The sequence below is a fragment of the Rhodofomes roseus genome (assembly GCF_022264815.1).
Source record: "Rhodofomes roseus strain CIRM-BRFM 1785 chromosome Unknown C8Q71scaffold_20, whole genome shotgun sequence".
Classification (NCBI taxonomy): Eukaryota; Fungi; Basidiomycota; class Agaricomycetes; order Polyporales; family Fomitopsidaceae; genus Rhodofomes; species Rhodofomes roseus.
Window position 1 is genome coordinate 13238 of NW_025952976.1, and position 23189 is coordinate 36426.

The 23189-nt window shown below is 60.1% G+C and overlaps 9 protein-coding genes across 9 annotated transcripts; 5 read left to right on the top strand and 4 right to left on the bottom strand.

Annotated features, from left to right (window-relative positions):
* Positions 1 to 467: 467 nt before the first annotated feature.
* Positions 468 to 4508, bottom strand: C8Q71DRAFT_775192 (uncharacterized protein). Its single transcript, XM_047924590.1, has 11 exons — positions 4212 to 4508; positions 4072 to 4149; positions 3843 to 4019; positions 3671 to 3793; positions 3196 to 3616; positions 2884 to 3143; positions 2595 to 2828; positions 2185 to 2535; positions 1085 to 2134; positions 855 to 1030; positions 468 to 776 (listed from the first exon to the last, which is right to left on the bottom strand). Exons 1-11 carry the CDS (start codon positions 4245 to 4247, stop codon positions 572 to 574), a joined length of 3111 nt encoding a protein of 1036 aa, XP_047775600.1. The 5' UTR covers positions 4248 to 4508; the 3' UTR covers positions 468 to 571.
* A 144-nt stretch (positions 4509 to 4652) lies between these two features.
* C8Q71DRAFT_775196 (uncharacterized protein) lies at positions 4653 to 5187 on the top strand. The gene is made up of 2 exons (XM_047924591.1): positions 4653 to 4777; positions 4833 to 5187. The coding sequence occupies exons 1-2, from the start codon at positions 4742 to 4744 to the stop codon at positions 5040 to 5042; spliced, it is 246 nt and encodes an 81-aa protein (XP_047775601.1). The 5' UTR covers positions 4653 to 4741; the 3' UTR covers positions 5043 to 5187.
* A 557-nt stretch (positions 5188 to 5744) lies between these two features.
* On the top strand, positions 5745 to 6701 carry C8Q71DRAFT_798395 (uncharacterized protein; the record flags this gene model as incomplete). Its single annotated transcript, XM_047925811.1, has 3 exons — positions 5745 to 5808; positions 5873 to 6070; positions 6130 to 6701. 3 exons carry the CDS (start codon positions 5745 to 5747, stop codon positions 6699 to 6701), a joined length of 834 nt encoding a protein of 277 aa, XP_047775602.1.
* A 1437-nt stretch (positions 6702 to 8138) lies between these two features.
* C8Q71DRAFT_240975 (uncharacterized protein) lies at positions 8139 to 8934 on the bottom strand. Its single transcript, XM_047917232.1, has 2 exons — positions 8444 to 8934; positions 8139 to 8393 (listed from the first exon to the last, which is right to left on the bottom strand). The coding sequence occupies exons 1-2, from the start codon at positions 8891 to 8893 to the stop codon at positions 8214 to 8216; spliced, it is 630 nt and encodes a 209-aa protein (XP_047775603.1). The 5' UTR covers positions 8894 to 8934; the 3' UTR covers positions 8139 to 8213.
* A 13-nt stretch (positions 8935 to 8947) lies between these two features.
* C8Q71DRAFT_713443 (uncharacterized protein) lies at positions 8948 to 9768 on the bottom strand (the record flags this gene model as incomplete). Its single annotated transcript, XM_047920912.1, has 3 exons — positions 8948 to 9425; positions 9478 to 9595; positions 9645 to 9768. 3 exons carry the CDS (start codon positions 9766 to 9768, stop codon positions 8948 to 8950), a joined length of 720 nt encoding a protein of 239 aa, XP_047775604.1.
* Positions 9769 to 9889: 121 nt separating this feature from the next.
* Positions 9890 to 11824, top strand: C8Q71DRAFT_775203 (uncharacterized protein). Its single transcript, XM_047924592.1, has 4 exons — positions 9890 to 10249; positions 10324 to 10668; positions 10720 to 10926; positions 10978 to 11824. The coding sequence occupies exons 1-4, from the start codon at positions 10043 to 10045 to the stop codon at positions 11671 to 11673; spliced, it is 1455 nt and encodes a 484-aa protein (XP_047775605.1). The 5' UTR covers positions 9890 to 10042; the 3' UTR covers positions 11674 to 11824.
* A 192-nt stretch (positions 11825 to 12016) lies between these two features.
* Positions 12017 to 13257, top strand: C8Q71DRAFT_798398 (uncharacterized protein; the record flags this gene model as incomplete). Its single annotated transcript, XM_047925812.1, has 2 exons — positions 12017 to 12697; positions 12757 to 13257. The coding sequence occupies 2 exons, from the start codon at positions 12017 to 12019 to the stop codon at positions 13255 to 13257; spliced, it is 1182 nt and encodes a 393-aa protein (XP_047775606.1).
* Positions 13258 to 14082: 825 nt separating this feature from the next.
* C8Q71DRAFT_860620 (uncharacterized protein) lies at positions 14083 to 15018 on the bottom strand (the record flags this gene model as incomplete). The annotated part of the gene is made up of 4 exons (XM_047927813.1): positions 14083 to 14281; positions 14341 to 14454; positions 14502 to 14763; positions 14826 to 15018. The coding sequence occupies 4 exons, from the start codon at positions 15016 to 15018 to the stop codon at positions 14083 to 14085; spliced, it is 768 nt and encodes a 255-aa protein (XP_047775607.1).
* A 4636-nt stretch (positions 15019 to 19654) lies between these two features.
* Positions 19655 to 22772, top strand: C8Q71DRAFT_798399 (HSF-type DNA-binding-domain-containing protein; the record flags this gene model as incomplete). The annotated part of the gene is made up of 6 exons (XM_047925813.1): positions 19655 to 19758; positions 19803 to 19971; positions 20023 to 20058; positions 20116 to 20431; positions 20970 to 22138; positions 22194 to 22772. The coding sequence occupies 6 exons, from the start codon at positions 19655 to 19657 to the stop codon at positions 22770 to 22772; spliced, it is 2373 nt and encodes a 790-aa protein (XP_047775608.1).
* Positions 22773 to 23189: the final 417 nt, after the last annotated feature.

Genomic DNA, 23189 nt, shown 5'->3' on the forward strand with positions numbered 1-23189 from the left:
AGCTGGGGGCGGACGAGTGGCGCATCGTGCCTGGCTTTTATGGGTATGGACATGGCAGAGTGGGCGTAGGACAAAGAGACAACGCGAGCAATTGACGGCCTTTGACGACGTGCTTTGTCCCGTCTGCCCTCATTCGCGCCCGCTGCTAGGGCACCGCGCGATCTGAGATTGTCCCGTCGCGTGCAAGATCGGTGATCGAGGACAAAGCAACGCAGTGGCTCACCAGCCGCTCACCGCCACTCGCCCATCTGCTCCGCCACTCACCCACGTTGCTCTCACTGCGCATCGACGCGTGCATCAGCTCGGAATCAACCACGACGGAAGCAAAATAGACAACCCACCGCGACTTCGGAAGAAGGGCCACTGCTGACCTCGACCTTGTGTTCGGGCCCGCTTGACATGCGTTGCCTGGTCGAAATGGCCGGCGTGGCGTGGCGTTGGAGGTTGGGAAGAACAATAATTGTTAGTGTGTTCTGAGTCTGCACACTAATCTCCCGCGAGAAAACAACCAGCGATCAATTGCGAAATGGAGCTTGGATGCAGGCATAGAGTACAGGGATATATCCGGAACCTACGCACTGACATCCTCAAGCCTCGCAGCGTTGAGCGAGCCCCGCCCAAAACCTGCCGCAAGCGTAGAGAACCCTCCCTCCCGAACTTCCTGCAGGAATAAATCATGCTGATCCGCCAGCCGCTCATTGTTTCGTCTGATCTCCTTGATGATACCATGTGAGCGGGCGCAATTGGGACATTCGGCCTCATGTTCGCCCAGACAGCTATGACGACGGAAAACAGCGCAGGAAAGCACAACGTCGATCAGTTCAGGATCGTACAACAGAAATTGAGTAACATACCGCTGATGGTAGCTGTGATTGCACATGAAATGCACGCTTGGAAGGTCGAGTTGACCTTGACACACAGCACACTGTGTGACGTGAAATACACGAGGATGGTCAGAATCAGATAATTCTTCAACTTGGCGCAACTTGGCTTGAGTTTCTGCGCGGTACGAGTCAATGAGCTGCTGATCCTGTAATCACAGTCAGTGTCTGCCGGGTCAAGTCTTCATTGCGACACGACTTACCGTTCGCACCTCTTCTTGCGCTTGTCGAATCCGCGACATCAACCATTCCTTGACTAGGCCCACGCTTGTCACGCCGTTTCGACTTAGCACCTGCACGACGCTCAAGGGTTGTATGATATTATTCTCCTCCACGACCTGCAGCACACCTTGCAGATCTTCCGTATGGCGCGAGAGTAGTTCCGGTGACGACGTCAGGAAGCGGAGGACTAGCGGATACAACCCAGGGTGTTCGCTGCCATACTTGTCGAGCGCCCGGATGACCTCACCTGAGGCAGTCGCATCGCCTTTGTAGTGTGCATCTATCCAATGTCGGACGATATCTTCGTGCATTCCGGCGCGTTCCCACAGAAGCACCAGTCCCGGGGCGTATGAACACGTCGAACAAAGTATGAGAGCATGCGTCGGGTCGTAAGGGATGTCCTGGCTGCGTAGGATACGTAGCGCCTTGTCAATACCGTCGGGCTGGCCCAGATACAGCTCAAGCAGAGTATTCCACACTGCCTGCTGGTCTCGCTTCTCGGACTCTTCATCTGCGCTCGGGTCCACTTCAACCGAGACGGACGCGGCCGTGACATCCACGTCCTGCCCCCATCGCTTGAGAGCTACGGATTCAAGGAAGCGCACGAAGTGGTCTCTGTGGTCGATAAAGTGAGCAAAGTATAGTTGCGGCGAGGGCCGCTTGACTCCAGTTGATCGCGTCTTTGGGACCGATGATGTCGTAGTAGTCGCAGGCGGGGGAGTGGACGCTCTCGACGTCTCCGGCGCGGAGTCACGTCCAGTGATTACAGCCGGTCTGGCGGTCATGGTTGATGCCGACGAAGGTGGGACATTGTCTGATGCCTGCGCTGGTGTTGACGACCGGTTAAGAGCAAGATAGGAGAGATATGACGGTCCATTGCTGCTCGCTTGACGAGTCGGCACCGCGCGCTCATCATCTTCGTCGAACGTGAGAGGGACAAGGCTCGTGCAAATGTCGATCAGCAATTGTGTCGTCTCCTCAGGTAAGCTGTTGAGCATAGCACGGCCGTATCGCGCGAGGTTCGCCTCCGCCTGAATAAGAGGAATAAGCGGGTAGACACCATCCCTACGGAAGCACATACAGCTTCGGTCCCCAACTTCCTGAGATACAACAGGGCATCCTTGTGCTTCCCCGCATCTTCGATCTGGATCCGAAGGTAATCTTCATGCCGCTCATACTTCTTTGCAAGGTAGGATGCGTGCTCGAAGTAGCCTGCTTGGCGGCAGACACGGATAGCAGTGTCTAGATCAAACGGCAGCTCGTCCGTCTCGCGCGACGCCTCGCGCTTGATGAAGCTGTCGAGTCTGGAGACATCCTTGAGCTTCGTGTACGTGTTTAGCAGAAGCGTCGTGTGGTCCGCGTTGGCACGCCCTTGCGCATGCAGCTCTTGCAGGTACGTGACGAGGTTGTGTATCCGCTGGGCGTCGAGGAACTACGCGGCACGTTGAGCGCTCAACAGCCGCGAAGGGCGATGGCAGACATTCAGCTCACCTTCCGAATGACATAGCTCGCCTGCACATGACCGATCGTCTTGATGAACTGTTGCATCGCACCATCGTAGTCGCCCTTGGTATAGAGATGATCGCCGTATTGGCGGTGTATGTCCGCGACACTCGCCTCGTCAAGCTGTTGACTCTTGGCAAGGTTGAGGGCAGTGGGGTATAGACCTTTGCGATACAGCATATCCAATTTGACCGACGTAGGCTTCTCCTCCAGGCACGACAGCTGCGGGAACTCCTTCAGCTCTTTCGGCGCACAGAACGTGTACAGGCGCACTCACCACGCCATCATTGGAGAGGACGAAGACCTTGTCGAATACAGAAATCACTTCTCGCACGCCTTCGTTGAACGTACCGCTGAAGGCGACGAACTTGTTCTCGAGGTCGAACACAGCAACCTTTGTGATGTCCTTATTGGCTGAGGGATTCGCCCTCGCGGCGAAGTTCCGCACAGTCGCCGAGGCGGAGGTGGCGGTAGGAACGATAGGAGGGGATACGATGACGAGGTAGTTCCTGTGCGTGTGGATAGAAGCCTTGGGACCTATCGACGTCCATCAGCGCTAATCGCCATGACAGGAAGTCGAACGACCAACCTTCATACGCATATGACGACCCACGGTTGTCCGTGCCGCAAATGTAGACTGCCTCGTCCTTCGCCACGACCATGTTCTTCGCATGGCGGTCCATTGTAGCGCAGCCCAAGCCACAGCCAGCTTCACTCACGACGGTCGGAGCAGCGCCGCTACCCTTGCCCGATGCCTGGTAGGCAAGCACACGGTTGAGAGTGACGATAAACAAGTAGACATTCGGCGTCTCTTCGTCGGATTCACGGAAGCCGAGACCTGTAACGGGCTCGGCTGGAGACTCGTGTACTGTGCGTGGCTTGGGCAGGGCTGTGAGGGAGGTGGACCCGGAGAAGATGGATTGGTCGAGGTGGCGATAGAGCAGCACTGTTCCGTCTGCGAGGCCGACTGCGAGGTAGGACAAGGTGGCTGTGACGGCTATAGTCGAGACCTATTCTTCGTCAACATCTCAGGACTAACGATGCGCAGACCTCGCGCGACTTACGGGATGAGGCCGACTACCACTCTGAAGCTTCGTCGAACGCAGCAGCACCGGCGCTCCGGTCTTCTTGTCTATGACTTCGAGGTTCCATACCTTCAAGAAGGGATGCCTGGCGGATTCCTCCTCCTGCGCTAACGTGAACGGACAGTCAAGGGATATGTAGCGAGCGACGCACTCCGAGGGTAATGAGGATGCCCTTGCGCTCGACCATGTGTGTCACGCGTCCGTTTGTATGCACTATCCAACTATTCGTGATTTCGAAGTCGCGATTGAGGCTGTAGATGCTTCCATGGATATCTGCAACCAACGGCCCGAGCGAGGACGCAATGGCGGTCGAGATTTCAGGCGTTTTCTGTGCGACCGTCCATTACGCCGTATTCCTTGGTAGTGCAAAACGCACGCACCTTGAATATCTCAGGCGTGCTAGCGAGGTCGTGGACGTCTTTCACGGGCATGACATCGAAGAAAGTGAACTGCCTCCACTAGGAGCGGGCTTCTGATCATTCTCTTGCCATGTCACGGAATGAGGATCGCTTGCACTCACTGCGGGCGCCGACAGTGCGGCGGCCTGTGCAGCCATAGCAGTCCAAAGACTCTGGCAGAGTTTGCGAGAGCGAGCTTCTGTCACTCTAGGTGGGACCTCGGAGGACGTGTCCGGTTCGGCGGGTGGGTAGCATACAACCCAGGAGGGAGCTGTTCGAGTCGGAGACCCTCAGGAGACGGCGGAAGTCCCTGCAGTCAGTACTAGAGTATGCGAGGGAGCAACGGCGCAACAGGGAGACTTGGGGCGTCCACGAGCTGAACAGAGCGAGCAACCAGCGAGCAACGACCTCGGGCCAGGGCATACACTAGTGCATTCAAACTCCGCAATGTAATGTTTACACGCCTTAGTACTCTCCGCTGATACTCATCCGAATCGGGCAGGTGGGAAATGCAGACCCCGAGTTGGGCCGAGCAGCGACAAGGCTCTCCTCCTCCTCGTCCACTTCCCTCACATCGTCTCGTGCGTTTGTCTCGCATTTCATCCCACATTCTGCGCAGCTCTCACTGTTCCTCGCTTAGACTACACTCGCCATGAGCTTCCTGGGTCTCCGCAAGTGGCCGACTCCTGCACGTCTCCCTCGTCTGCGACCTCCACTATCCGTCTGACTCCCCCCTTCTCTAGGTCGCCAAGCCTTTGTGGCCTTTCGCTATCGCTGGCGCAATCACTTTCGCCCTCGTTGCAAAGGCGCAGGACATGGGTGTCAAGTGTGCGTTTGCCTTGTGTATGCCGTGCCACGTATCGCTCACTGCGCATAATCCTCCAGCCGAGACCTGGCGCAATGACCCGCGCAACCCGTACGCTGCGCAAATCGCAAAGGAGTCTCACCATTAGGACGTATCCCGCGGAGCTGTTGTAGACCAAATGTTAATCCGACGCACGTGCGCGCATCTTACCTCCTTGTTTGAACCGTCTAAGTACCTCGGACTGGAAACAACGCCCTACCCGCGACATCGGAAACCCGACGTTCATCCGCCTTGTGAGCTGCCGGTCTGCCTCGTCACCGCGTACTAGATAAATTGTGACGTGGGCGCAGTGCATGTCGGTCTCGTCAACATCTTGGACGTGCGGGCTGTCGTGGCCACAGTCTGCAAATCCTTCCTCCCTCGCTTACCACTTGACGGCCTGTTTCATTGCGGATCGGTCAGTGTAGTACTGCGTCCTCGTGTTGACTGTGATATGCAGACTGCAAGACGAACTGGATGCGATGCTGGCTCGGGGATCGGCGGGCGTTCGCCGAACCAGGTAGTGTCTCCAATATTGAGTGCTGCGCCAACTAGCGCCATGATAGGGTCCATGGCGAGTCATTGCTGCGTCTAGTTGACAATGACAGCGGCAGATGCTACTTAGTACTGCGCTTCGGTGCCCCGAACTGTGTGACCTGCCAATGCGGCATCGCTTCTGCTCTTAGGGGCCTCGATGTCTCGGCCATCAAGCCTCGAGAGTAGGTATAAGAGACGGCATGAGTGCTCCTGGAACGACACTGACCAGCGACTGCTACCTACTTTTCCTCCCCTACTTGTCTACCAACTCAACATGAACGTATTCGCTCTTGGTGCTTCCCGCAACATTGGGTATCATGCAGCTCGTCGCCTCCTTGGTAAGTTCATTCATTGTCTGAACTCTCCTCGGCGTCGCTAATCGGATTTCGGTCCTCGCCATAGCAAAAGGGGCTACGGTGACCTTTCTCCTGCGTTCGACGTCCGCCTTCGACAACGACGAGGTAATCCAGCCTTACATCCGCTCAGGCACGGCACGCCTGGTGCAGGGCGATGCGTTGAAAGCGGACGATGTACAGCGCGGCTGGGAAGCTGCTCAGAACGCCAAGGACGGCACCATAGACCTCGTCCTCTTCAGTATCGGTCAGTTGTGTTTCCTACTCCTTGCACCGACAACGTCTGACTGCGCCTCCTACATCAAGGCGGAACACCGACGTTCCACGCGACAAAGGGCTTCCTCGTCCACCCCCACGACCTTTGCACCAAGTCCCTACTCAACCTCGTCACCACCATCCCCCACGCCCTCCGCACGCCCTCCGCGCAACCGCGGTTCGTCATCATCTCTTCCATCGGCATCACGCGCGCCGCGCATGCAGAGCTCCCTCTCCTGCTCAAGCCATTCTACGGCTACTTCCTCCGCGGGCCACACGTCGACAAGCTCGCCATGGAGCGCGTCATCGCGCACTGCGCCGGCTGGAGGTGGGACGCGGAGACGCCCAATACGGAGATCCTCCCTGCTACCTGGACGAGCCTGCCAAATCTCCCTGCGTTCGGCGAGCTGACGCATGTAATTGCGATCAGGCCGGCGTTGCTGACGAGCGGGGCGTGTAAGGCGGATACGAAGAAGGGCAGGAAGGAGCCGTACAGATTGAAGGATGGCGAACTCGGGGACGGGTATACCATCTCTAGAGAGGACGTCGCGCATTTCTTGGCGGAGGGGCTTTTGTCGAACTGGGCACAGTGGGAGGGCAAGGCGGCGCACATTGCGTATTGATCGGTTCTATACATTCTCTCAATCATCGATGTTGTATTGGTATTTTCTTACTCTAATCATGGACTATTCTATCTGGTGTAAATTGGGACGCAACAGTATAATTTAGTATCCCAGTTTATCGCCCTTCTTACAATGTAGGGCGTGTTGGTATGCCTTCATCTGTGTAAAATCTGAACCTAGACTCGTTCCAGCGTTCAATACTGACAGTGACATGATACATCAACGCAGCAGCTCCGTTGACTGGTTCAGTACGAAGCTCAGGCTTCCGTCGGTGGAATCGAAAACTATACCATCATGTGCGAATGGCATACAGCAACATCACAATACAGCGTACATGATGATGAACCTTACGCGGTAGCTATATTCAAAGGAAATGAGACGCGGTACGGGGAATCCTAGTCACCAGCAGCATGAGCCAGAGGCCGATGAATGCTTACTCAAACGTTTGAGGTCTAGGTGACCTTGTACATACCACAGGTCTGCCGTGTCCTCTGCCTTGCATAGATGCCGATTGTTAATGATTGGTGACGTGACACATCCAGACAAACCAGACATACCCCACAATCCCTATGCCGAAGGGCAAGTCAGCCTGAGAGGCTAATGACCACAGCGCACGTTGCCAATGTGCCTTATACGTGCGGATGGGTATGCGTTTCTCAGGACGAGTCGTACACGTCGTGCATGGTGACCGGTGAGCCCGCGTAGGTCCCGGAAGGGATTCATGGATGGCCGAACGTGTTGTCATACGAAGAGGGGCACCGACGATGGAAACCTCGGTGCAACTGTCTCAAGATGATCCTCTCGATGGCATAGCGACTGTATATACATTACCGTCCGTGCGCAGGTATACACAGGCAAACTAATGATACTGATACTGTCATGACAGCGAGCACTCACCAGTGCCACTTTCCTATTACCCAACATCAGAGAGGACGCACTGGGCAACCTGTATGCAGAGACCATCATACAGACCGTCAGTACTAACTCAAAATCCGCCAGTGTCTGACGACCGACTTTCGCAGTGTATGTTTCCTTTCTTGCCAGCACTCATCACACCGTCGCAACGATGGCGGAGGGTTGACAGCGACGACGGCGATGATCGCGCGTAGCGGACCTGTCGTGAGTATACCCACTACGCACGCACAGCAGACGAACCTTCTTTATTGCACACAACGTATGGAGATAAGTATAGGGCAGAAACAGAAACACCGACCGTACGACATAACGCGCGAGCAAGGCTGTAAGGATAGCGATACGAAACCAAGGGGGAGAGGGGGAGGAGAAAACAGACAGGAAAGCCTCGTACCGCTGTTCGGCGCTCTGGTCCACCGAGCCAACATCCCTTTTCAGCAGCCAGCGTGAGAATGAGAACGGAGCAATGGGACGGGAGCATGAACGGATGGGACGGACTGGTGGTCTCCCAACGACTCCTCTCCATCCCTCGTTAATCCACTGCGCTGTTGCCAAGGCAGTCAAGGTGGGGAACAGACGGGCTGACCTGAGGCGCGGGATCTACAAGAAGTCCTCCGCGCGTGCACGCTTCTTCCCGCGCGACTCCTCGTAAGCGGGCGCACCACCTGCATATTGTTGCGGCTGCTGCTGTTGCTGCTGCTGCGCCTGAGCCTTGGCGTGCTTCTGCGCATCGCCGTCCTTGGGGAAATAGTACTTGGGGTGCGTCGCACGCTTTTCCTCCTATAATACAGATGAGTCATGGTTGAACGACAAATGAGCACTGAACGCACGGGAGAGAAGTTGGGATCGTCCCACTTGAGCACCGTCGCCTTCTTGAACGGCGGGTTCGTCTGCGCCAGACTCGGATTCGGTAGCGTCAGCGGCGGTGCAACAGGCGGGTTGGTAGCGCTCATTGAAGGGGGTGCAGGTACCATACCAGGAGGGGGTCGAGGAGACGATGCCCCAGGAACGCCCATCGGGGGCGGGGGCATGCCCGGTATGACACCTGGTGAGGGCGACGCACCGTGGGGCATAGGCATCGGCGGAACCATACCGTTTGCGCCTGGCGGAGGTGTGAAACCAGGCGGTGGGCTGACACCGGGAGGAAGGAATGGAGGCAGGAATGGATGGCGCATGCCGGGCGGAGGAGGGAAGGGTGGTACACCGGGGGCCCCAGGCATACCGGGTGGCGGAGACCCCGCGAATGGCGGTGCCATGGGAAAGCCTGGCATAGGTGGCATTCTGAGCGGAAGAGAATGATTAGCGTGAGTGATCTTTACACTTGGTCGGACATCTTACCCTGGATGGTAAGGCATTCCTGGCGGCGGCGGGAACGGAGGTGCTCCTGGATAACCTGGCGGAGGTAACGCGCCTGGAACAAATGGCGGCGCACCTGGCGGTACCATTCCTGGCGGAGACGCCGACGGGGGCGGCATCATGGCAGGGACGGGCGGGGCAGCATACGCCTGTGGAGGGGCACCGTAGACGGCGCCTGTAGCCTCAGGGGCTGCAGGCGCAGCGGTGTTCTCGCCGGCGCCCATGAGGGCCCTGTGGGCCGCGAGCTGTGCCCTGAGCTCGTCCTCTGTGAGCGGACGGTTGTCCAGCTTGGGCCTTTTAGACTGGGGCTGCGAGATTGTGCCGGGGTTGAGTCCCAGTTCGATCTCCTTGCGGCGCTTATAATCGGCCACGTCGGGCGCAGGGATACCCTCCATCCCGAAAATTTCCACCTCGTAGCCGTCTCGACCTGGTAGTGCATTGTCGATACGAGGCAGCCTTCAGAGTAAAGTGAGACATATATATGGCGCCAACAGCGTGCGATACCCACTGGTCTGGCTCGAGCTTGTGGACTTGCTGGATGTGGACTGCGAGACCTCCTGCGGTGTTGAGACGTCTAGGGCACATGTTGCACTTGAAGTGCTTGGCCTTCTGATGCTGCATTAGAACTGGGAGAAAATGTCAGTGGGCGGTGGGCCGGGGTTGGGGGCGACTGACCCTTGTCATCTTCGAACTCCCGCTCACAATACCAGCACCAAGGGCGGATGATCTGCAGAGAGTCAGCATCGAGTAGTCTGGCCAGCCTGACTGAGCCTACCTGCTTGCTCTTCTTCTTTGCCATCGTCGTCGGGCGTGCGAGTCGGGTGGCGGGGCGAGGGAAAGATGGCGAGCCCTCCCGCCGGGCGGAGACTGAAGCTGCGGCATTCTCCGGTGGCGCGGTGGCTGCGTCCCCAAAACACTGAGCAGCGCTTGCAGGCGTCCGCCAGGGGAGGATGAGTCCACCAGCCCCAAGGCACTCACTGGCTCCCTATCATCGCTCACAGTGGAACCCACATACCTGCTGCAACCTCCCAGCACGACCGCAACGACCTCCGGACGACCACGAATAGACCAACATGATATCCGACTCCGTCCCGGAGTACATCTTCATTCGAATATGCATCACTGCTCTGCGCCTCGTCGCTCCTCTGAGCATCCTCTACACCCTCGCTAGTTGGTGGGAAGGCCGACTTTTATACTCTCCGTGGCTGGGAGCGTATGCGCTAGCTGAGGCATGTTTCTACTTCTTCGTATACCTCCCGCGGTCCTATCTACTCCAGAAGGTGAGTCTCGCAGATCCTTATACTCACATGCTTCTCGGACGTTTAGTTCGGCCGTCCTGACTTGTCTTCATTAGGCCGCGACACACCCACCTCCGTTGACCCGCAAGGAGCGCGAGAAGCTCTTCTCGAACTGCTTTGTCTACATCGCGAAGATGAACATGGCGTCGGGCTGGTTCTTCGGCAGCGAAACCTCCCTCATCAAGCGCGAGAATATGAGGGAGTGGCTGCTGTGGGCCCTCTTTGGCTGCAATCGGGAAAACGGGCGTCCGGAATGGAATGACGAAATCGAGGGCTACCTGGCGAAATTGGAGGACTACACGGGCAGCCCCTTCGAAGATGGCTGGAGCGAAACGGCAAAGTGCATGCGCCTCACCTTGGACCCTGTCGTTATGTTGCACAGACCGTTGGTCTGGTATGCGGTGAGTCTGCATGTCTTAGCGATGACGCGTAGGGGTCTGACTGTACAGCAGATCGTGGGCTTGGTCGATACGGTGACCTGCGCCGGGCTAGCGCTTGCAGGTTTCAATCACTGCTGCACCAGGAACCCGTTCTCCTCCTTCCCGTTCCGCATGTGGTCGCTCTTCTCGCAGCGCACACCTGAACCTTCTCTTTCATACTGGTACCGGCCGCACCGCTCAAAGACCAAGCAGCCTGTCGTCTTCCTTCACGGTATCGGGGTACGGAATGTGATGTTTCTATCTGCGGTACAAGCTGAATTCTTGATGTAGATCGGTCTCTGGCCGTACGTCACATTCCTCCGCGAGTTAGTAGACAAGGACCCAGACGTAGGCATCATCGCCATCGAGAACCTCTCCATCAGCATGCGCATCTCCCCGCCGCCCCTGCGACGCGCGGACATGCTCGCCGCGCTCACCACCGTCCTTGCACACCACCAAATCTCCACCTTTGTCCTCGCTGCACACTCTTACGGCACCGTACTCTCCGCGCACGTTCTGCGCGACCCCGCGCTCTCGGCCCGCGTCACCGCCACGCTGCTCATCGATCCGATCCCATTCCTGCTCTACCTCCCGCCGGTCGCGTACAACTTCGTGTACCGGGAGCCGCGCTCCGCGAGCGAGTTCCAGCTGTGGTACTTTGCGAGCCGGGACGCAGACATCGCACGCGCGTTGTCGCGACACTTCTTTTGGACAGAGAACGTGCTCTGGAAGGAGGACCTTGCGGGCCGCGAGGCGGCGGTGATACTCTGTGGCCAAGACCAGATTGTGGACTCGGCGGAGGTGCTGAAGTACCTTACGGGCTCGGAGGACGTGCAATTCAGATGTCGGAAGAATGGCCTGGAGGTGCTGTACTACCCGAACCTGGACCACTCGAACCAGTTCAACTACGAGGAGTGTAGACGGCCGATGGTAGAGGTGTTGTCTAGGTTTGTGAACAGTGGGCGTGCCGAGCTGAAGGACGCATAGTCCCGGTACTAGACCACTGTAGATACTTCCATGATTTTGTAGAATAGAGATAGGTTCGAGACCAGACTGGCAGCCCAATTGAACGTCGCCTTCGCTACAGAGCGTCGACTATGGGCGACAAAAGGGACGGACTCGGGCGCGTTCCCACGCCACAGGGGGTACATAAGGTGTGTGACAGTGTTTGTGCGCGCGGTTGTCACTTTTCGTCACGACTGTCACTGGCTCTTGCATCGTCGGGCGCACTCCGTAACGGTCACCGACGCCGGGCGCATCGTCGCGCAGGTCAATATACTCGTTCTCCATGGACCCCGCTCAGCACACCCACGACCAGCCCCAGCAGCCCATGCAGCTCCCCGCAACGCCCTCCGCGTCCCGCAAGCGGTCGCGCGAGAACGAGACCCCCAGCCAGAGACACAAGCGAGAGAAGGCTGCAGAGCGGCAGCGCCGTAAACGCGAGAGGGACCGTCAGGCTGGGCTGAATAACATTCTTGCTCTTTCACAGGTCCAGCAGCCCACAGGGGCTGCGCCCCCGCCCGTCGAGGTTCCCGCGCCCGGGGGCATGCCCACCTCCATCTCAGAGTTTGCAAAGTCCGACGATCCCACCGTTGAGGAGATCGCAAGGCGAGACCGTGTCCGCTCCGCCGCACGGGAGCGGCAACGCAAACATCGTGCCCTCGTCAAGGCTCGCAAGATGCGCGAGCTCGGCATGGACATGGGCAACGAGATTATCCCTGGTATGGAGGAGATGCAGTATCGGGTCAACGCTGAGGGTCAGTACCAGCCCGTCATGCCTCACGAGATGCAGCCCCATCCCCCGCACCCGCAAGCCATCCAGGAGCCGCCGTTCCCCCATGGCGTCCCTCAGCTCTCAGGGGGACAGACATTTGCCTCTACCCTTCTCCTTTCATTCTCCTGTGCCCCCCTCCTCAAGCAACACCTGCTCCGCACGCTCAACATGACAAACGACGAGCTTACCTCCCTCGAGCCCATCATCGCACAAGCCTGGGACCACTGGGATCAGCAGGTAAGTCCTCTCGCAGGATCTGGCCACGGCATCCAACTCGTCTGATCTCCCCTCTGCAGCGACGCATGCACTATGCACATCACGCAGCGAATAAGGCACCCGACGGCTCTAATCCAGGCGACCCGAACAATGCCCCGCCACCGCCACCGCCTCCCTATCCCATGCCCTTCGTCCCGCACGACCCCTCGCAACCGCCCCCGAACGACTTCCGTGCCCGTTTCCACCGCTCGCTCGTCGCCCCCTCCCCCTTCCGCTCTGCTCTCGTCGGTGTTGAAAGCCAACAGCAGCCGGTACACCCCCCACCCGCGCCTCAACCCACCGCAGGGACGTCCGCCTCGGCGTCCGCATCCGCTCCCGTTCAGGGGCCGCCACCGCCACCGCCAGGAGGAGACACCATCAACCCCGCGATGTCGACGAACGCGCCGCACCCCCATCCTCATCCTCATTCGAGCGAACCACCGCGGCAGGGCCCGTTGACGATCGTACCGGGGATCGATCCACAGCTTGGGCAGGCGCGGGACGAGGCGGCGGGAGTGGCGGGCAAGCTCGAGCGGTCATGATATGTGCATCATCATCTCCCTTCCCCTTCCATCCATCTTCCGCTGCTCGTGTCGTGCTCGCCTCGACGTGTCATATGTATGTGCTCCGCTCTGGTTCGGTTCGGTACGCTATGGACTCTAGACGACTCCTCTTGACGACGCCCACGCATGCGCGTGCCCCGAGTAGCTGCTCCGCTGATTGTCAATGTATGTATTGTTGTGGCCGTCTCCTCGTATACGTTACATGTGCCGTCCTCGCTCGCGCGGGAACATTCATAATTTGTCATGACCGTCGTGGCCGTTTGTGTTCTCGTTGTCTACGTCGTCGCAGCCGTCGTTCTACCTGTGTATCCTTTATGAATTTCCTCTCTCCTACTCGTGTTTTCTTTGATGCTGTAGTAGTGTCTATTATGTGGCGCGTGGTTATTCGGGCAACATGTTTCTGCTGTACCTTTTTGCGGTGGTTTGCCACATCCAGTAAAGATCCCGGAAGAACCAGTACGCATGCATACCACACACCAGCGGGTAGCCATTCATGTCAGCGCCCCCATCCATGGACGGGGCAGAATCCGTGAGCAGTTGAGTGCACGCAGCTCCTGTGTCCATGCACACATGGCGAGGGAACATAGTGGCGAGTGATGTTATGGTGGATGAAGAACGCCCCGATGGGAGGCTGCGTGTGCGTGCGCGGCGGGGAGCGATCTCGCGATCTGGGCAGACTGGGGCTCCTTCTCTTTACTGCTCTTGGTTCGTTTACGACGACGGGAGAAGGAGGCGCAGGTGTGGGTGCGGGTGTGGAAGGAGAGACAGGGTCCGGAGCAGGCCAGTGGACCTGAGGTGCAGGGGCTACATGTGGAGGTCCGGGGTTCGGAAGGAGAACGGGCAGATGCGCTGCAGGTAAAGGGGGAGGGGGTGCAGCAGGAAACCCGTGAGTTGTAGGAGAGAATCCGGGAGGTGCACGAGGCGCAGGCGGTGGTAAATCGGGGACACGGAAAGGATCGGAGACGGGTGGAGGGATCCGAGGGTGAGGGCACTGAGGAGGAGGCTGTTTACTGCAGTGGTTATTAGTGAATTTGGTGGCGTTCACAGGGATATCACACATACCGCGGTGCACAGGGAAGCGGTTTCTTGTGCGGACAATTATCATCATTCTTTCGTACCACGACTGTTTTTTGCTGTTGAGCCTGTTGAGCGGGCATTTTCGGTTTCCTTCGCGTGCTATTATAGGTCAAGTTGTGGCTGATGACGAACGCGGCACAACACACCAGAAGAATATGAGGCCAGCTATCGCGAGGAGTAGAGCCAGCACACCGGCGACGGCTGCGCCAATTGCTATGCCTCGTACTACGCGCGCATGGCTCGCCGCTGCGTCGTTGTTGGCTCCTGTCGCGACCGGCGTTGTTGTTAAACTGGGGCACGCAGAAAGGGTCGTGCTTGGATAGCCCGTTCCGTAGAGGGTACTTGTGATAGCTGTCGTGTACGTGTATGTTTGGGACACGGGGACGGAGAGGGTCAAGGAGCCCCATCCTGCAAGCAACCCATCAGATCGGCCGGGGGTGGCAGCGAATGACACAAGTAAATATGCTCACCCGCATCGGACGTAGAGCTTCCCCAGTCCGCCGCGGGAGTATGCCCTAGGTCCTGACGAGCGGAGACCCACAACAGCGCCTCTGTCGTCGCCGGGGAGGTGGCAGGTACGACAACCGCGCTATACGAAGTCGACACGCTCTCGAAGGTGAGCGCGGCGGTTGTCGTACCCGTCACTGTCGGACTACAAGCCATTGTGAGCGGCGAGACCAAGGTGGAGCGTGACGAGGACCCGCTTCAGGTCCTAGCCATTGCGTGCTTCTCTCTCCTCGGTCTATAAAGTGAGGCCAGTCTGTTACCGGGAATACGATGACTGGTCGTGTCCGAACCGCACTGACATTCGGCGCCGAATCCTCCGGGTCGATGGCAGGGAAGACGGTAGTGGGACACTCAAATGATGAATATTGTCCCATGCGGCAGGAGACGCAGAACCTTACTGGCTTGTGACATCCGCAACGGGAATGAAATACACGGCTCACCTCTCCTCAGCTTACCGAGCTCGTTTCGCGCCGAGCTGCAGGAGGATCCAAGTCATACAACGACGATCCTGACGTGGAAGATCTGCCACGAGGCGGTAGCATATGGTATCTCCGAGACATGGCTGGCCGCGTTAGGCACTCCTTTCGGGTACCTATGCGGCGTGGGAGGTGCGATATAAACCTAGTGCGAAGCTCATGCAGCTGCATTGAGAATGTCAACAGACGCTGCCTGACCCTTATCTGACCATGGCACTCACCATCCTCACCCTTTAGTGTACACGACCGATACGTACGCGCCCGCGCCCAGACACAGGCAGACGCGGTCACCTACTATATTACTCCCGGCGTGCCAGCGGGTGGGGGAAGCTCTTGCTTGAACACGGAGTTGAGTGCGGCTGTGACGGAACCATACCTTCGTGCACCCAGTAAGTTGTGGTCACGGTTGGCTTGTTTACTGAATAGGGAACGTTGTCCAGACGACCCTGTCTGTGAATCCTATTCCGGCGGCCTCATCGTCTAGGCGCGTATGCACCTTGACGAACGCGCGCCATGCATCACTCGCAGCTCCTCCTGAGGAACATCCAAGTCACGGTCATGGGCGGTCAAGGCCGCGGCAATCGCACGGAACGGAAGGTGAAAAGTGCCGCGCCACGATGAGGGTACAGGTCAACTCCAAGAGCCTCAGACAGTCCAATAGATCAGCAAATCATCGCGAAAGAGGCGCCGCGCAGCTATGTCAACCTGAAAGGGTGTCACATATGCGTAAACGCACATAACAGGGACATCCGCGCGCGCGACGCGCTGGTCTACACGGCTATCGTTTGCTGCCGCTGATACGGGAGGGCTTGGACCTCGCTCTTCGCGAGAGCGCGAAGGTAGCTTGTCGCTTGCAGGCACAGTGTGGGTCCGTCTTGATCGCCTGGGACCCATGTTAGCCGTGTGCTAGAGTTTCAATGGCCATGAGACGTACGAGAACTTCGAGAGCAAGCCAAAGATTACGGTCAGTACAACAGAAGTATCACCGGCGGCAGCCCCACGTATCGCCGCATCATATGACTATCGCGGTCCCCTCACTGGGTCCGAGTCGTGCTCGGTCCTGTAAATGCTACAAGAATGATGCTGAAGTGACTGCGAAGCTATACCAGAGGGACGTATCTGCAGACGTCGGGCATGTTGGGGAGCATTCGGAGTACGCAGCGGAGCTCTGTGCGGGTGGCGAGCAGGAGGTTTCGTAAAGAGTATCCGTGATAGACTGCGTGAATGTGAAGGTTTGGAAGACGCTCGGGAGCGAGGAGGGTTGCGGTGGCCCACGCTGGGGAAAAAGTCAGATCTATGGAGACGCTGCGGAGTAGGATCAGCTCACCCGTTGACGTGTTCGCCGAGCTCGAGATAGCACAGTCCGTGGCGGAACCCGAGTCTATTGCGAGTCGCGAGCATTGGGGTGACGAGGTCAGTGACATCGGACCGTCTCCCAACCCCGCCATCTCCCAGCCAGCCGCCCGCGTCCACTCTGGCGTCTTCCCAAACAATAGCGGAGCTTGCGGATGGCGGATTGGCACAAGCTAGGTTGGTATGGCTGTCGCCGCGGGGGAAACAGCTGATCGTTTACGTCCTTGCCTTCCGTCAGAACTGCACAAGCGGTGTAAAACATTAGCTCTGCGTCGTCGCCCCGTTTGCGAGCATTGAGCACTAGGTCTGCCCGAGTGAGCTGGCAATAAACTAGGTTCGAACGACCACTGTCCGCGATGTCTTGCTATGCATTCATGACAGGGATCTCAATCTGCACGCTTACTTTGGAGAGCGTGTCCCCTTTATATAGCGCGATTACTGTGTCTGCTCCATACCCGAACTCCACAGCGGCATCAAGCAACTCAGACTCGTCGATGTCGAGCGTGAGATGCGTTATATCCTTCCCCAAGGGGACCTACATTGACGAGGATGGGCACACGCAGGCATAACTGAGCAGCCTCCCTCCGAGTCAGAGAGGAGATGGCGCTACGGAACGGTTGTTCAGCGTGAGGAGTGGTCAGTCATGGATCCTCACCTGCGTCGGGATAAGTCACCGTCGAGTCGCGCAACACGACGAGGATGTACGGGCCTGAAGATCAGTCGAGCGCACACTGAGATCAGGTATGTCCGCCGCTGGGGCTGTGTCTCCACTTCACGGTTACCCAAGCTTCGCAGCGCCACGGAGTCGCAGCGCCGATCATGAACTCCCGGCGGTCCCGGGCGCGAGCGGGGGACAACGGCGATTGGTCGACGGGGCCAAGATTGGCTGGGAGGAGATCAGAGCTTCGCGTTCATGGAGGGCCTGGCCCGCCGTCATGCATCATGGGTCGTGCGATTGGCTGGGGCGGGGTGGAGATGAGATCGACTGTATGGGTTGCCGGTGGGCTCTGGGCTCGTCGCGCCTCTGACTCCCGAGAATGTCGGGGTGCAACGGCCAGTTGGAGACTCAGAAATGAATGCGTGTTGGACGGCTGACGGGGGCATGCCTAGACGAGCGACGCACCTGAGCTGCAGTCGACGTCCGTGGGCACTCGACGGCACGTACCGCGAAGGGCCGCACCCACGGAGGCTCGCGCGCTCGAGCGTGCAGACCGACCTCGCCAGGATGGAGAGCGCGACGGTGATTGGCGGGCACACCACGAGCCGGGATTGGACAGCACTGCCTGGATGGTTCGCCGGCGGACTCGTCATTGAACACAAGTCGGTCTGGGCTGTGGACGCCTCCGACAGGCCCGCCAATCATGCGAGGGCGTGTTCGCAGATGTGATCGACGTCTGGAGGATCCCGAGAAGGTCGGGATCCCAGTGGCGTTCGCCCTCTCGTGCGCGGGGGTGGAAGACGAGGACGCACTCTGACCCTCGAGATACCCTGCAGTGCTCGCCCTGCCCACGCCCGTCACTGCACATCGCACCGGTAGCATGACGGCACGCTCCGTCCTCGGAACACCCCCAGCGATGGCGGACCCTCAGGCCTAAAACGAGACGGCCTCGAGCCCACCAGGCGCGCCTCCGAGTGTTCGCGGGCCCGCCTGGGCCGCGTGTGCCAACCCACAGGGAAGCTGATGATGATGGTCACGCGTGCGACAGCAGGGCTGCACTGTATGCGTCCACTGCGCTCTGCTTTGCTCGAATGGGCGGCGAGGCCTAGGTCGTCCATGGCCTGCTCTCGACTGTCGACGCTGGTGACGTCCGTGGATGATCGGACCGCCTGGTGATCGACGGAGTGGCCGGCTCCGAGCAGGATTGGATCTGGGGAGAATGAAAAGGTTCCGCTATGTGGGCCTCCGCCTCCACTGGACCTACAACCGCCGCCGCTGTGCACCATCCTGCGCACGGACGGACGACGAGTGCGCCGCGCATGGGAGACAGCGACAGGCCCGGGGCGCAGCGGTGCAGGGGGCGAATTTGTAGTGGGGCCGTTGAGTGGTGGGATCCGAATTTGTAGGCGGCTGAATGGATCAGCAGCATGTTGGGACCATGGACATGGCGTATCTCCCGCGCTCTCATGCTCACACCCGTGCGTGTGCGGTGCGGCGGTGCGGGCGGCGGGGAGGGCTTCGAGACGGGGTTGATGGCGGGGGGGGACTCGGCGCGGCGTCCCGGGGCGCGTGGGAGCTGCACGCGTCGCGAGCGTGTGCGGCGGGAGGCGCTGGGTGTGCCTGGAAGCCCCTGGAAGCCTCGGCGGCGGTCCAGGCGTGCTGCCTGGGCTGTGGCTGCAGACGGCGTGGACGGGGCGGCGTGGACGGGACGGCGTCGACTGGGTGCTCGCTGTGAGGGACGACGAGGAGAGGGGCGGGGGAGGCACGGATGGCGATGGGAGGAGATGGCCGGGGAAATAAGGTTCTCGGCGGATATATTGGGAAGGAGGCATATAACAGACGATCAGACGCGCCGACTGGCATCGCAGCCATCGCCCCTCCGGACTCTCCTGCCTCTGGCCGCCTCTCGCCGCCTGGACCGTGCGCCCGTCTTATACTCGCCGCCCGCCGCCCGCCCACCATGGACCAGTCCCCGTCCTACCCACACTCGTCGCGCCAGCTCTTCACGTCGCCCCAGCTGCCCCCGCCGTCCCAGCTCCACCACCTCGCCTCCTTCTCCCGCTCGTCCAACAACACCCTCCCCCCCATCTCCGCCCACCTCCCCTCCTCGTCCCTCAACACCCGCTACCCCCCGCCCACCTACCCCCACCCGTCCCTCTCCACCGCCGCCGCCCAGCTCCCGCCCCCGCCACTCGGCCCCACCCTCCCCTGGCCCGCCCGCACCTCCTCGTCCAGAGACGACCTCTCCCCGCCCCTCCGCCCCCTCTCCGACCACCCCCGCCACCCCCAGCCGCCCTCCAAGAGGATGGACCGCGACGACCGCGCCCCCGCCCCCAGCCACGACCCCGTCAAGCACGAGGGCGAGGCCGACATGCCCTCCACCTCCGACTTTGTCAAGAAGCTCTACAAGTGCGTCCCCGCGCCCTCTCCCTGCCCCCGCTAACCCCGCCCAGGATGCTCGAGGACACGTCCTGGTCCCACGTCGTCTCCTGGGGCCCCCACGGCGACTGCTTCGTCGTCAAGGACATGAACGAGTTCACAAAGTCCATCCTCCCCCGCATGTTCAAGCACTCCAACTTTGCCTCCTTCGTCCGCCAGCTCAACAAGTACGACTTTCACAAGGTGCGCGCTCCCACCCCGTCCCGCCCGCCCTGCTCACTCCCACGCCCCCAGGTGAAAAACTCGGACGACAACCAGTTTGGCGAACACGTGCGTGCACTCCCCGCCCACCGTCCCCGCCCCACTGACCCCCCCCCCCCCCCCCAGAGCTGGACCTTCCGCCATCCCGACTTCCACGTCGACCGCCGCGACGCCCTCGAGAACATCAAGCGCAAAGTCCCCGCCGCACGCAAGTCCGCCGCCCACACAAACTCCCCCACCCCGCCCAGCGCCTCCGTCGAGGCCCTCCAGGCCCGCCTCGACCAGATGGCCCGCGACCAGGAGGAGCTCGTCGCCCACGTCCGCAACCTCGAGAGCAACTACCAGAGCGTCCTCACCGAGATGGTCAACTTTCAGCGGAACATGGCGCAGCAGGACGGGTTGATGCAGAACTTGATACAGTACTTTTTGCAGCTCGAGAATGGTGGGGGTTTCCAGTCCTGAGTTCCCCATGTCCGATGCTGAGCGCGCCCCGTTTCTCCCTTTTTTTATTGCTCTGTGTTCGCATATTTCGAATTACGCTCAAATCTCTGTACAACAACGCGCTTTCTCTGGTTCTGCACCCGCTCTCGCTCTAATGTCGACCCCCGCTTCTTCGCACTTGCAATAACGCACTCTCGCTCTGCCGGCATCACCCACGCATCGCACGCCGAATCCCCACGCACTCATGGAAACGCGAATCAAAACGACCCATCACGCATCCTCCGCCTCCGCGGTCTGGCCCCTTCTGGACGCGTCTGCGCCTCGACGCGCCCCGGCCGCCGCTCGTTTCCCGCCTCGACCCTTGCACTGTCTCGAACTCCCTCTCGAACCTCTCGGTCCTGGCCACATCTCGACTTGCACGTCTCTGTCGTCGTCGTCGCTGCTCGTCGCTGGTATCTCGAACATGTCCATGCACGCTACGTCCCTCCCCTGTCTCGCCCGTGTCCACTGACCCTCCCGTGTGCCACTCACCCCCACAGGCAAGATCAAGGCCGAAGAGCTTTCTTCCGCGCAGAACCCGCCCTCTGCGCCCGGCGGCGGCGGGCCCTCCGCACAGGCGCAAACCGTGCAGGACGTGAACCACCCGTTCCTCCCCGCGACGGAGACGCAGCGCATGATGGCCGGCTTCCCCGACGGCGACATCGCGCGCGCGAGCCTCGCGCAGATGAACGAGATCTCGCGCAGGGCGGAGGTCGCGGGCATGAGCTTCGCGATGCCGCCCCCGCAGAGTACGTCCGGCTCCGCGTCCGGCTCCGGCGCCAGTGGAAGTAGCAGGGGTCAGCAGCAACCGCAGCAGCAGCAGCAGCAGGACGCGACGGCGCGGATCGCTGCGGCGGTGAATGGGCTGGGCATGGGCGAGGGCATCGTCAGGCCGATGAGCCGCCAGGATGCCCTCGCGCGTATCGAAGAGCTCACTCGCCAGAGGCCCGCAAGCGCACAGGGCCAGGCAGCCCTCGCGCAGGCGCAGGCCGCCATCGCCCAAGCGGCCTCGCAGAGCGGCGGCGGCGCGTCCTCGTCCTCCTCTGGCAGCCAGCAGCAAGGCTCGTCCAGCGCAGCGCAGGGCGACGCGTCTGCGTTCGGTGGCGCTGAGTTCTCCTTCAACAACGGCGGGCTGAGCCTGAACTACCCGCAGAGCGTGATGACGCACGAGGGCCTGCAGGTGTTCACCGTGGGGCACCTCCTGCCGAAGAGCACGCTCGAGGACGAGAACGGGAACTGGGCGTTCGACGCGCAAGCACTCAACTCGGTCGACGCGCAGGCGCTCAACTCGGTCGTCATGCCCACGCCGCAGGGCATGGGCTGCGACCCCGAGCAGGAGGACGAGGGCAACACGAAGGCGCCGTACAGCATTGGCGCGGCGGCGTCCGCGATCGATTCGGCGTCGGCGGCGGCGGGCGCGGGTCCCAGCACGACCCAGGTGTCGCCGAGCGGCCGCCCGGGCAGCGCGCAGACGCTGAGGGTGCGCAGGAGCACGTATGTGCCTGGGTGGGCGGTGCCCCCGCGGGTGCTCCTCGTGGACGACGATGCGGTCAGCAGAAGGCTGAGCAGCAAGTTCCTGCAGGTGTTTGGGTGCACGATCGATGTGGCGGTGGACGGCGTTGGCGCGGTGAACAAGATGAACCTGGAGAAGTACGATCTCGTGCTCATGGTGGGTTGCTACGCGATGTGTGTGTGCGGACGTGAAGCTGACTGGGGGTACGCAGGACATTGTGATGCCGAAGCTGGACGGCGTGTCCGCGACGTCGCTCATCCGCCAGTTCGACCACATGACGCCGATCATCAGCATGACGTCGAACAGCAAGCCGAACGAGATCATCAAGTACTACTCGTCGGGGATGAACGACGTGCTCCCGAAGCCGTTCACGCGCGACGGGCTGCTCGACATGCTCGAGAAGCACCTCATGCACCTCAAGGTGATCCAGACGATGTCGAAGGTGCCGCGCTCCGTCGGGATCCCGCCGCTCTCGGACGCGTCGTTCGACCAGGCGCTCCAGATGCAGGCGAGCGCGATGCAGGGCGCCGCGCTCGCGCTCAGCGGGCTCGCCGGCGGCGAGGACGACGGGAAGATCAACCCGCTCGCGGGCATGGGCCTCACGGACGACCAGTACACGATGATCCTCCAGAACCTCGTCAACGGCGAGAGCTTCACGGGCGTCGGCTCGCTCGATGGCTCGCTCGACGGCATGAGCGGCGGCGTCAAGCGCGGGCTCGACGACGGCAGCGACGGGCGCGAGCCGAAGCGGAGCCGCGTCGAGGCGAGCCGCTTTGAGGTCGTCGAGTGAGCGCGGGACCGTCCCGTCCGGCTGGCGCGGCCTCGACGTAGCTGTTAACTTATTGCTGGACTATGTGCGCCGCTGCGCCGGGCTCGTTCGCTCTTCGACGCTTGTTAGACGACGCGCCTGCGCCTCGTGCCGCAGACCACCGCCCTGATGGCTCGTCCGGCCCTGCACCTCTCGTCCGCGGTGCGGTGTATCACCACTCGCCAAGTTCATCTCTTTCCTTGTGTGCTGCGCGGGGCTCGCTAGGAGCCTCCGCAGGCGTCCAGTATGCCCTATGCCCCTTGACCCTGCAGGCTGTGTATGCCATGACTGCGCCCGGTGTTCGTTCATTGCTCGATCTGCTACATGCATCATTGTTTCGTTCTGTTCATATACACATCTGTGCCCCGTCTCTGTGGTTTTTTGTATCATTACATACTT

What these genes read in the sequence shown, in the direction of transcription:
- C8Q71DRAFT_775192 (XM_047924590.1), bottom strand. Translation starts at nt 4,247, where the DNA reads ATGGCTGCACAGGCCGCCGCACTGTCGGCGCCCGCA. An exon ending in CCGCACTGTCGGCGCCCGCA is followed by an intron (nt 4,150 to 4,211) that starts GTGAGTGCAAGC and finishes GCCCGCTCCTAG; the next exon opens with TGGAGGCAGTTCACTTTCTT. An exon ending in GTGGTAGTCGGCCTCATCCC is followed by an intron (nt 3,617 to 3,670) that starts GTAAGTCGCGCG and finishes GACGAAGAATAG; the next exon opens with GTCTCGACTATAGCCGTCAC.
- C8Q71DRAFT_775196 (XM_047924591.1), top strand. Translation starts at nt 4,742, where the DNA reads ATGAGCTTCCTGGGTCTCCGCAAGTGGCCGACTCCT. An exon ending in TCCGCAAGTGGCCGACTCCT is followed by an intron (nt 4,778 to 4,832) that starts GCACGTCTCCCT and finishes CCCCTTCTCTAG; the next exon opens with GTCGCCAAGCCTTTGTGGCC.
- C8Q71DRAFT_240975 (XM_047917232.1), bottom strand. Translation starts at nt 8,893, where the DNA reads ATGCCACCTATGCCAGGCTTTCCCATGGCACCGCCATTCGCGGGGTCT. An exon ending in ACGATCCCAACTTCTCTCCC is followed by an intron (nt 8,394 to 8,443) that starts GTGCGTTCAGTG and finishes TCTGTATTATAG; the next exon opens with GAGGAAAAGCGTGCGACGCA.
- C8Q71DRAFT_775203 (XM_047924592.1), top strand. Translation starts at nt 10,043, where the DNA reads ATGATATCCGACTCCGTCCCGGAGTACATCTTCATTCGAATATGCATC. An exon ending in GGTCCTATCTACTCCAGAAG is followed by an intron (nt 10,250 to 10,323) that starts GTGAGTCTCGCA and finishes TGTCTTCATTAG; the next exon opens with GCCGCGACACACCCACCTCC. An exon ending in TCTTCCTTCACGGTATCGGG is followed by an intron (nt 10,927 to 10,977) that starts GTACGGAATGTG and finishes TTCTTGATGTAG; the next exon opens with ATCGGTCTCTGGCCGTACGT.